This window comes from Oreochromis aureus, linkage group 6, assembly GCF_013358895.1.
Source record: "Oreochromis aureus strain Israel breed Guangdong linkage group 6, ZZ_aureus, whole genome shotgun sequence".
In the NCBI taxonomy this organism is placed as follows: Eukaryota; Metazoa; Chordata; class Actinopteri; order Cichliformes; family Cichlidae; genus Oreochromis; species Oreochromis aureus.
The window spans coordinates 24,970,501-24,982,175 of NC_052947.1; the positions used below are offsets into that span (position 1 = coordinate 24,970,501).

Consider the following 11,675-nt stretch of genomic DNA (forward strand, 5'->3'; position numbering starts at 1 on the left):
TGGAATCACCAGTTAACCTTAGGGGCCAAGTCTAGGGCATGGTGTATACATAACCTCCACATGTGAAGCCATATTAAGACAGAACTAAACAAATACTTCATTATAAGTGAAAGACTTACACTGAAGTTTTTCTTAGAATAAAGATAAATTAAATCAAAATAATTTGCTTGAACTAGGGCATCATGGTGGTACAGTGGTTAGTCCTGTTGCCTCACAATGAGAAAGCCCTTGGTCTGACTTAACCAGGCCAGCGGGGGCCTTTTCTGTGTAGAGATGCATGTTCTCTGTGCGTAGTCTGACTTCCTCTCATAGTCCAAAGACATGCATGTGAGGTTAAGTGGTCTACCGTTCTGTGATACAGTAAACTGGCAACCTGTCTGCAGTTTGCCCTATAATAGCTGTGCAGCTGTACAGGTGCAATAAATGATTACTGTCATAGCTGATTAATTAAGCAGTGTTATAACCATCAGTCTAACCCCTGAAAATCAAATGCTTGGAGGTAATTTATTTTTACATGAAAATGTATCCATATGTATTTGAAGACATATGACAGGTCTGTTAATATATTACTAATTTAAAAGATGGTAGTGGTGTGTGATGTGGTGCTATGATGTTTGGTTTGAAGACAGTGATGCTGACAAAAGACAGGAGGCAGAAAAGATTTTCATTAAGAGTTACTGGCATGGACAAGATTAGAAATTAGTATATCAGAGGGACAAATTAGGCTGAGGGGTTTCAAAAGAAAGTTAAAGAAGCAAGACTGAAATGGTTTGTAGATGTACAGCACAGGTACTGGACAAACACTGTTGAATATTGAGCTTGAGAGCAGGAGAAAAATACCACAGAAAAGATTGGATGCAGTAATTGAGGACATGCAGAGGGTTGGTGTGACACTGGAGGATGCCAGGGATAGGATGACATGTTAAAAATATATGTTATAACTATATAATACAAAGTTACTTAACCTTCTTTATCCTTAAAGCTTGAGTCTTCTAACAAAGCCCTGTGACCTTGAGGGTCCTGTACAGTGCACTGCTCTGGACGGAGCTCTCGAATATCGTTTATGGGATCTACTGGAGCCACTTCCCCCGTTTGGCAGTCACTGCCCCGAGTGATCGGATTACCACAGTCACCACTGTTGCCTTCACCCTACACATCTTTTCTAGCTCCTCTCTCAGCCCTTGGTATTTCTTGAGCTCCTGATGTTTCTTCTCCCTCATGTTGCTGTCACTTGGTACAGCTGCATCTTCCTCTTCCTCTGCTTGTCCACCACTACTATGTCCAGTTGGTTAGCCATCACCAGTTGCTGTTTCATCCTGGATAGTGGTTCTGACACTCATTAGTGCTCAGACTCGTTCTTTCCTTATAGAGGAGGTGGATAATATTTGGTCCCTTTTGTAGTCGGTATCCATATCCAGTCTTGTTAATCTTCTGGCTAAAAGGGGGTTCAGGCCTACGCAGAACAGCAGTGGGGACAGAGCATCTCCTTGGTAAATCCCGCTCTTGATGGTGACTTTCCTAAAGAAGGCTCTTAGGGTCCTGTTGATCTTGTACAGTTCTAGGCATTCCAGGATCCATGCATGAGGGATTGATTCACAGGCTTTCTTGTAGTCAGTCCAGGCAGTGCACAGGTTGCTCACTCTGGTCTTACAGCCTCAAGAAACTGCTCTATCTATCAGTAGCTGGCGTTTCTGCCAATTCCTTACTGGGTCCTGCTTGAGACTTTTTTTTTGTTGGATTTTGGATGTATGATGGTTATTCTGGTTGAAAGTTGCAATTACACCGTAATTATTTACTAATATATAAACCAAAATTGTATGTTACTTATTATTTTAACTTTTTTCAATTGTTGGCATGTTTGTATCTAAATTTATTATTTATGTTTACTAACGCATACTTTTTAACCAGGTCACTCATTGCATAACTACGGGACTTATTATTAGCCAATGGCACACTGCACTGCGCATTAGTGCAATATTATCCTATCAGATTTGCTACAGGATTTAATTCAACCAATAGTGGTGCGCCGGAAAAGGACAACAGGAAGTAAATGTTGTCCGGTCAGGGGCTGTCACACCGAGCAGCATAGACGCTATGTAGTAGCTTATCTTCGTAACTGTGTAGATAAATGACTTCCTGTGTTAAATTGGAGGAAGTCTACCATTCGTACATTAACTGTATTTTATTATAAAAGCATTAAGCTCTTCGGGGATTCCGTCTTCAGTGCTAGAGAGCTAACGCCGGGGCTAGCTGCTGAAGTTAGCGTGTTCAGCCAGCTAGTCTCAGGCTGCCGCTGTACGCCAGGAGGGAGGAAATATCCGAAATGAGTGGCTCTATTACGGGGTACCCACCGGCTTAACCGACCTTTACATCAGGTATGTTGTTGCTGGCCTGTGATTCTTTAATAATGGTTAAAGACGCTTTTTAAATTAGGTATGCACTATAGTGCTGGTGAGTCTTTGTGACCAGAGTAAATGGGAATTGACAGTGAGGCTGCTGGTCAGAAATCCGTCCATATACCCTGACACTGGTCGAATCATGAGAGTGTTTCTATAATAGATTATGGTTAATAAAGCGGTTGACTTACAGGTGATGAAAAATGATAGCCACCATCATCATCAGATGACTTTTACAGACGTTGAAAAGCCCGACATACCGGTTGTCAAATGGTTATCACATGATGTGTGTTTTTTTTTTCTTCTCTACCATAGAAACGTTTCCATCAGCAGGATCAGTTAGTACTCGCCGTAATACTCTCTGTTCCCTGTCGAAAGTGCTACTCATCAGTTTCAGGGCAGGGTGAAAAAAGTCACTGGTACTTTCCTTACGTGTTTTTCCATTTTTTGTGAAATGGACAGCTGTGGATGATTACTCGGATTTACTCTGACAGTTTGGGGGGTTTTTTTATGTTTCTTTGCGCAGTTTGCACTTGATTCTGATTTACAGATGTTAAAAAACGGAAGGATCTTACTTTTTTCTTGTGTTAAACATCCATAATGAAACAAGGAAACCTGTGAACTGCTCAGGTCCTTAGGCTGTTATCGGGTCTCTCAAATGCAAGCATATTGTTTTCAGCAGAAAGTATGAGTGTGGAGCATTGACAGACTGTATAATGCAAGAGGGCTAAAAAGAAAATTGTGCGAACATTTGTTTATATTTTACTTAACCAGAAAGACAACTCAGATTAAACATCTCTTTCGCAACAGCATCCTGGCAACAGTTCAATCAGTTATACAAGCTGATGATACAAATACACAAGGGAGGCTTCAAATGCACATGTGATTAAGAAGAAGGTGCAAAAGCAAACAGCTTCCTCAGTAGTTTTTAATAATGACCTTACTGAGTTTTTAGAAAAATATAAATATCTAGGGGCACACAATAAAAACCTGTCATGATATTCAAATACCAGTGACATTTACATAAAAGAATACAGCAATTATAGTAAATGTGGAAGTTGGACATAGAATGGGTCTTTTCATTTCCAGCTCTCTGTCTTAGTCACTGTGGCTCAGGTGGTAGAGTGGGTCATCTGTCAGTCAGTAGGTTCCTTGACCGTTTGAGTCTACCTGCAGAAGTGTTCTTGGGCAAAGCACTGAATCCAGAGTTGTACGTGCTACTTCAGCTTTATTGTGTGAATGTTAGAAAGTGATTAGCCATGGATAACAATCCTCCTTCTTATAAGAAGTATTATTTAATGAATGATTTTGATGTTTTCAGGCATTGTGATTTCTTAAAGGGGAAATAAAAGTTGTTGCAGTTACATACCCGCATACATCAGCTAAAAATTTGACTTCTTCTTTTACCCTAATGGTTTATATAATTAGTCATTCATCTCCAAAGTGCAAACTCTGCCTCTTCTGTTGTTACTAATTCAGTTTTAACAATAGTGACATTGAGCTGAGTTTGTTTGTTTGTTTTTAGCAACATGAAACATGAAAACAAGACAACACTCCCCACAACCACCAACACAGCTGGTCCTCCGATTACATCAAACAGAAAACACACAACCAGGTTTCAGGAAAAAAATGTTAGAGCATACAAACCAGAAACAGGTGCTCATCTCTGAAGGCAGCGTTGAAACTGAAAACGTGTATAGAGTTATATGTCAAAAAGACAGAATCTGCAATGAAAAGTGTCTCTAAATTTACAGGCTAATAATCAATATATAAATATAGAAAGTGATCAGTACAAGATTCATGGGGCCTCTGAATCTTACTTTTTTTTTTTTTTTAATTGCTCCTTACATCAAGGTAGAATGTCAGCATAAACGAAACTATTGAATGGAAATACACCAGGCACTACAGAGGATTATCAGTATTATACCGCCAGACTTCAAGACCTGTGGGCGGTACTTGACCAGAAGCAAAAGGCATCAGTAAATGTATATTTAGCATTCTGATTACAGAAGGGAAACTTATTACCATCACATGTGTGACAAATGTCACGTCTATCCGTTGAGAACTTGTGACAACAGCAATGTAGAAGATGAAAAACATTCGAGACTGAGAGATAAATATTTCAAACCCACTATTTAATTTGATGAAACATAAAATTCACTTGTGTTTATAAACTAGAAATAACAGGGAGATTTCAGACTTCTGTTAAACAAGATAGCACAGATAATTAAGAGCCAGGAAAAATCCAGTGTAACTGTGTGCTGTGTATTCAAAGAAGAAAAGCCACTTTTAGATTAGTTTAAATCCAAGTAAATATTTGAGTTAATAAGTATATGAGTTGCAGGATAAGTGTAAAAGCGTTTTGAGTACGATGAAAATGCATCAGTGGTTAATTATTTACCTAGATTCTTGTGTTGTTCCTCTTTTTCTTTCACTCATCAGTTCTGTGTCACAATGAGGAGCACAAGAGGTAAGCTCTGAGGTCTCGGAGCCATGAACTCAGTTTCCCCGAGTGCAGCACAGTACGTAGGGGGAGTCATGCAAGATGAGCTGGTGGACAGGGGGAGGCAGCAGCAGCCCATGGAGCGGCAGGGCAGCTTTGGAGTCAGGCCTCCACAAACTCAAGACGCCAGCAGAGAAGCCGCCGGGGAGCCTGATGAGATGGACAAACTCAAGGCCAAACTTATGTCAGCGTGGAATAATGTCAAATATGGTTTGTAGTCAGTTTAAAGTAATGAAGACTGAGTGTGGGATTTATGTATATATAGAGGAGTACTGAGATTTCTGCTCTGAGAATCTTTTTTGCGCCTCTGTCTGCAGGCTGGACTGTAAAGTCTAAAACCTCCTTTAACAAGATGTCTCCCGTGACTATCCTGGGTCACTCCTATCTGCTTAACAGTGAAGGTAAGTGCTAAATGTACTAATGCATCTTAAAACTATTTCCTCTCAAGAGAAATTTGAAGAAGAATACACCCCAGGTGTTGTAGTGATGTGTGCTGTGGCTAACCACACTGGTTAACCGTTTCCTTTTTAAATGTTTATTTGACATGAGAAAGCTGAGCAGTAGGAACTAAAACAGACAAAACCTGCACTTTTATTTCCAAAATATTATATGCAGGTATCATAACTGAGCTTTTTCATTTAGAATTAGTGATACAAGCAGCTTATTGCTTGAACAAAGTGCTAGAGCTCTAAATATGTGTGTGTTTGTGTGTGTCTCTTGCTCCACCTCTACTTCACTCCCTCTCAGATGAGGTGGAGCGGTTCCGCCTAGCGTTTGTGTCCAGGATCTGGTTGACCTATAGGAGAGAGTTCCCTCAGCTGGAAGGCTCCACCTGGACAACAGACTGTGGTTGGGGCTGCATGCTGCGCAGTGGGCAGATGCTGCTGGCACAGGGGCTCCTGGTCCACTTGATGCCCAGAGGTATGACTCTCCATCTGGCAACCGAGGACACTCGGTTTCTCAGACACATCAACCACCACTATGATAGCAAGGAGAAAAACTCGGGTTTGGGATCTCACTAACAGGTTACCACATGGTAGCCATGTCCATCTTTTATATACAGTCTATGGTTGACTCAAAAAATGACAAACCATACCTTCTCTAACTCCATTCTTTTGTTTTATACACAGTTTAATACTGTTTTTTCTGTGTGTATACTGATGCCTGTAACATCCTCTGATTGTTTTAAGTCTGAAGACAAAAAAAAAAAGCTTGTTTCTGTTTTTCTAGACTGGGTTTGGCCAGAGTCTCAGCAGCTTACTGATGTGGACTTTGAGGTATTCCGACCACGTTCCCCAGCCCGGGCTGGAGGGGTCCCAATACCCTCCTTTGGCTCTCCACGAAGTTCCAGCACCCCTGAGAAATCCCTCCCAAGCAGTCAGGCACCCAGATGCAGCCAGAAGAAAAGGGTCCACGAGTCCACAAAGGACAGGCAAGAGCACATCCATTCCAGGCTTGTTACCTGGTTTGGGGATCAGCCCCCAGCACCTTTTGGCGTTCACCAGCTGGTGGATATTGGCAAAGGTTCGGGGAAGAAGGCTGGTGACTGGTATGGCCCCTCTGTAGTGGCACACATACTACGGTAAGGGCTTGTTTTTGCAAGCAAGGCCTTTCTGTGTTCTGAAATCATTTACACAGCAGTTAAGCATTTCCAGAGTCATGGAATTATTTTCTTCCCCCTTTCAGGAAAGCAGTGGACAAAACATCTGTGGTCACAAACCTAGCTGTATATGTGGCTCAGGATTGTACAGGTGAGATTTATAGAGCAGATATTTGTTTAGCTTCATAATCAGAGAAGAGCAGATTGATATTTGCTTTGCACCAATATGCACACTGTGTAAATACACTCACCGGTCAGTATTTGTGTACGTCTAAAGTTGAAAGCATTTATCAGAATTGGGGATTAACGAACTTAAAATGTGGCATGGTTGTTTACACCAGATGGGCCGGTCTGAATATTTCAGCTGATCTGTTGGGATTTCCCCACACAATCATCTCTGGGTTTTAAAGAACGATCCAAAATAGAGAGAAATATCCAGTCAGCAGGAGTTATTTGCATTACAGATGTGCAGCTGTCAAATCTGCAGCAACTCTGTGATGCTGTCACATCAGTATGGACCAAAATCTCTGAATGTTTCCAGTACTTAGTTCAATTTGTGCCAGAAATAATTAAGACAGTTCTGATTGCAAAAGGGAGTCTAAACCAGTACTAACTAGGTGTACCTAATAAAGTGTCTTCTCTGTATGTCACGCCTGTTTTAACCCTCACTGTTTCTGTGCCTTGTAGTGTACAAAGAAGATGTGGTGCGTCTGTGTGATCGGTCACTGAATCAGACTTCTTCTGATCCGTCCAGTCAGGACTGGAAGTCTGTCATCATACTGGTCCCTGTCCGGCTGGGAGGGGAGGCCCTCAATCCATCCTACATCGATTGTGTCAAGGTCTGTCAACCATCCAGTGCCTGACCCCACTTCCTAAAGGATTTTAAGTGTCTAAACTCGTATTAAAAATATTTGTGTTCATTCTCAGAACTTCCTGAAACTGGATTGCTGTATTGGAATAATCGGAGGCAAACCGAAACATTCGCTGTACTTCATTGGGTTCCAAGGTGAGGACTGCCAAAAACATACTGTGTTTTTTGCATAAATCCAGCCGAGGCAAGGGCAGCTAGGGAAGAATTGGCATTTTTTGCTGTTAGGCCCCTCTGCAACCCCTACTGTTCTTGCAGTGGCAATGCAGGAGCCACACATTCTCTCAGGTGTGGATAATGACACGCTGCTTTGGTGGGGAACTGCTACTTCTGCTTATCACGCTCTGCATTACTCTTCATTACACTTTACTCTTAGACGTTTACTTAGGATATCTAGAAGCATAAGTAAAATGTGTTTTTAAAAACTGTGGTGTCATTTGTCACTTTGTCGCTTAGTAGCTGATTGCTAACATGTTTAACTGCTGCCTGACACTGGTTTAAAACCATTAAGGCAAAAAAGCACATCCCAAATAAATCTTCACATTACAAATGGAAACTTCCTGTATGAACCATCACAAAGCTTCTCTGACATTAAAATTCTAAATTGGGCCTTTTGTATCAATTTCTAATATAATGTTATACATATCAAGGTTCAAGGAGCTTGTATTGTCATTCGCATCACATGTTAACATGAGGTGGAACGAAATTATGTACACATGGTCCCGGAGCGAAAAGAAACAAAATAATGCAGATAATAAAGATACAGAATTTTTTTTTTTTTTTTTAAGTAATAAATAATAGTTTTTTTGGGGGGGGGGTTTGGTTTTTTTTGTTTGTTTGTTGTTTTTTTTATACAAACAGAATAACAAGTAATAAAATAAACACGATAAATAATGCAATAAGTAGAGTGCAACAACCTGAGTACCAGTATGTTTTATGTTTATATGTTTTAGTGGTTTGTTAAGGAAGTAGAGTTTGTAACTTACAGCTTTGGGCTTCCATGGTAGTTGTTACAAAGGTCAGCAGGAACAAGCTGTCTGAATTATAAAAAGTATGAGAGACTATTCATCATTTAACTATTTGATTTATTGTTTTATACTTGGATTCCTCTCTGTCTGGCAGATGAGCAGCTGCTGTATTTGGATCCTCACTACTGCCAGCCAGTGGTCGATGTCAGTCAAATTAACTTCTCACTGGAGGTTTGTTGCCTTCTTCATTACTCTTCTCTTCTGTCTGTCTGGCTTTTATCTCCTTTTTTTTCCCTGGGATCATATGACTTCAAACTCATTCACGGGTCATTAAAGATAACACGTCTGCTTAGTTGGCTCTGATCTTTTTATTGTATGACCCGTGTCTCCTTTTACCACTCTGCAGTCGTTCCACTGTAGCTCTCCTAAAAAGATGCCCTTCAACCGCATGGATCCGAGCTGCACCATCGGTTTCTACGCCAAGAACAAGAAGGACTTTGAGTCTCTGTGTTCTGCTGTTAGTGAGGTGAGTTTTTACAACCTCCTCACATTTTTCTGGCTTTGATTTCATTTATACAGCATAGTAGAAATGAGCGTATTCTTTTTTTTTTTTTTTTTTTCTTTTGGTTTCTCTTTTGTTTCTGGCAATTAAATATGGTTGAGTTGGTTTGGGAGGGGAAAAAAGAAAAAAAGCAATATTAAGGTGTCACTTCCGTCTCCAGAAAGCTGAATAATCATCTTGTTGTTTTTATATCTGCACAGATACAATTTCGATAGATAAAGTTGCACAAATTTTTCAAGCAAAGACTTCCGATTTTATTTTTTCTGAGTTGAGGTCCAAACATGAGAATTGGCTGCTTTTCTTTGTAATGCCTAACAGTCAGTTGAATACGAGAGCAAATGTAGAAAGCGAGTGCTACACGATCAAAGCGGGTACTGTATGTAGATCTTCATATTCCATTCAAATAATATATGTGCCAAGGATTGGTTTGTTTGGGCTTTTGCATTAAAGTTATTACATTTTTCACCATTACTAGAGCTTGGCCCAATCTTGAAGTGATTAAGTGTTCTCGGTCATTCATGCAGTAATTTTTAGAAGGATTATTTACCATTGTGGGAGAACAAAATTGGACTATTTTCCCAAAACAAATTTAAATATAATAAATTGGGAAATATCATTGTGATAGTTTGAAGAAGAAAAATGTCAAAAACTGATTTTTTTCCCCTCTTTTTCTCTGCGTGTGATATATTCTGTTTTGTTTTTAAGATTATCTGCTTTAACTTGACTTTGTTGTCCTTCCAGGCTCTCTCGTCGTCGAAGGAGAAGTATCCCGTCTTCACCTTCGTGGAGGGCCACAGTCAGGATTATGGACTTGAGGGTCACAGCAGCAATCACAGTGGACCTCCAGCTCATATCCTGCCTCCAGGAAGACTAAGCAGAAGCAACAACAGAAGAAGCAGTGAAGAGTTTGTCTTCCTGTAAAGCTCTGAGGACGATGCTCTCCCATCTGTAGGGGGCAGAAGTGGACACTCAATTGCCTTTAAAAGACTTGATTCTGTCGATGCTGCAGCTGCAAGGTGGACACAACTCTTTTGTGCTTTGTCCCTCACTGGTCAACATGGCTGCTGTCATCACCTCTGTGTGGGTGGCGTTATAAGCTAACAGGCATTAGTGACTACTGACTGGAGCACTGCTTTACCTGACGAAGGTGACTTTAAAATGGATAGAAAAGTTTTCAAGTACTTGAAGTGTTCTAGGTTCATTTTATCAGACGACGTCAAAAAAAAGCCTCAGTGGTGTCTGCGTCATCTTTAATTGGCTCACTCGTCAGCTGCCTGATATTGTTCATGACTTGTATTATATCATATTCCCTCTGCTGAATATTTTTTTTAATTTTTATTCTTTAAATTAATTTATCAGATTTAAGAATGTGTGTTTTGTGTGCGAGTGAGTGTTGGGTTAGTGTAATTTATTTGTCTTTTAAATTGTACAGATGTGTTTAGGATTATGCCGTGTCGTATCCCAGAGAAGCTTCAGATTCTTCCACGAGCGTCTTGAACAGCTGTAAATTCGTTTTTAGACCTCGGGGTCTCACACCCATGCACTTTCACCTCTGACTCTTTATTCATTAAGGATATGAAAATCTCCAAGAAATCTGCTGTTACATTGTTCCTGCTGCTTAAAGAACTAAAGGTCAGGTATAAAGAAAAACAATGCCTACAGTTGGAGATGACTTTTGTATTTTTGCCTGTTAAACTGTGGCTTAAATCATTCCTGCTATACTATTATATAAACATGTTTGCAAAGTAAAACACCCAGCTCTTACTTATGTACATGTTCTGGATTTTACCTTGCACAGCCAAGGCAATGAGACAAACCGAAGCTGAATGGAGATCTTTTTTATTTATTTTGTTGTCTGCTTGATTTTCAGACTTCTGCTGCAGTGTCTCTGTGTTTTTGTTTGTCCCTTTTTTTTGTAAAAGCTACTACTGCAAGTTGCACTACTACTGTTATTGAGTTTATTGTCCTGATTAAACTTCAGACACTGGAATTACAGTACATGTTACTGTCTTTTGTGTGTAGATTTGAACTGCAGGTATATATGCTGTCAAAGGAACGAGAGCGATGGGAAATGATCAATTCAAGTGTTCTGTAGTAGTGTAGCAGGGTCAGAGCAAATATGCTTATAGTAAAGTTTATGCAGCAGATGCTGATTTCATTACTTGCACCTTGTTAATACCACGTCGGACCCCTCGACAAGTGGCTGGAAACATTCCTGAGACTGTTCTCCATATTGACATGATGGCATCACACAGTTAATGCAGATTTGTAGGTCTTGTTCCACCCAATTTCAAAGGTGTTGGACTTTGAAGGCGATATGAGTACAGTGACTTTATCATCAGTTTTGGGATGGTTTGTGACGTGGTGCATTATCCTGTAGGAAGCAGCCATCAGAAGATGGGTACACTGTGATCTGCAACAACACCAAGGCAGGCTGTGACATTTAAATAATATATGATAAATGTCCCCCACATCATTACAATTTTAAATTGTGGGCAAAAACAAGCATGCAGTGTGTATTTTGTAGTGTTTTTTATAGTGCTTTACAGAATCGAGACTAAATTTTAAAAACCGGGACAAACGATGCATATTTAAAAGAAAGCACACAATGAATGAAAAGTGCAAAAACCTCACAATAAATTCTCAAAATTAAAAATGCCAGAGGCAGAAAACGGTGTATTTTGGTTGTGTGTGTTGCTTTTCAAAGTTGTAGTTATTGAGTCACGTGATTCTAATACCTGTATTCACGGCCACCGTTCACGATTTCACAGTTGTGGG

General features: G+C 40.1%; 1 protein-coding gene across 1 annotated transcript; it reads left to right on the top strand.

Moving 5' to 3' along the window:
• The first annotated feature begins 2,037 nt into the window (after positions 1-2,037).
• atg4da (autophagy related 4D, cysteine peptidase a) lies at positions 2,038-10,892 on the top strand. The gene is made up of 11 exons (XM_031741167.2): positions 2,038-2,375; positions 4,839-5,109; positions 5,217-5,300; positions 5,647-5,820; positions 6,130-6,481; positions 6,586-6,650; positions 7,187-7,338; positions 7,427-7,505; positions 8,490-8,566; positions 8,742-8,861; positions 9,639-10,892. Exons 2-11 carry the CDS (start codon positions 4,890-4,892, stop codon positions 9,816-9,818), a joined length of 1,503 nt encoding a protein of 500 aa, XP_031597027.1. The 5' UTR covers positions 2,038-2,375; positions 4,839-4,889; the 3' UTR covers positions 9,819-10,892.
• The last annotated feature ends 783 nt before the right edge of the window (positions 10,893-11,675 follow it).

Bases quoted from the DNA above. Each gene is read 5' to 3' on its own strand.
- atg4da (XM_031741167.2), top strand. From the start codon at position 4,890: ATGAACTCAGTTTCCCCGAGTGCAGCACAGTACGTAGGGGGAGTCATG. The intron at 5,821-6,129 runs GTATGACTCTCC...CTGTTTTTCTAG, and splicing joins GGTCCACTTGATGCCCAGAG to ACTGGGTTTGGCCAGAGTCT. The intron at 7,339-7,426 runs GTCTGTCAACCA...GTTCATTCTCAG, and splicing joins CCTACATCGATTGTGTCAAG to AACTTCCTGAAACTGGATTG.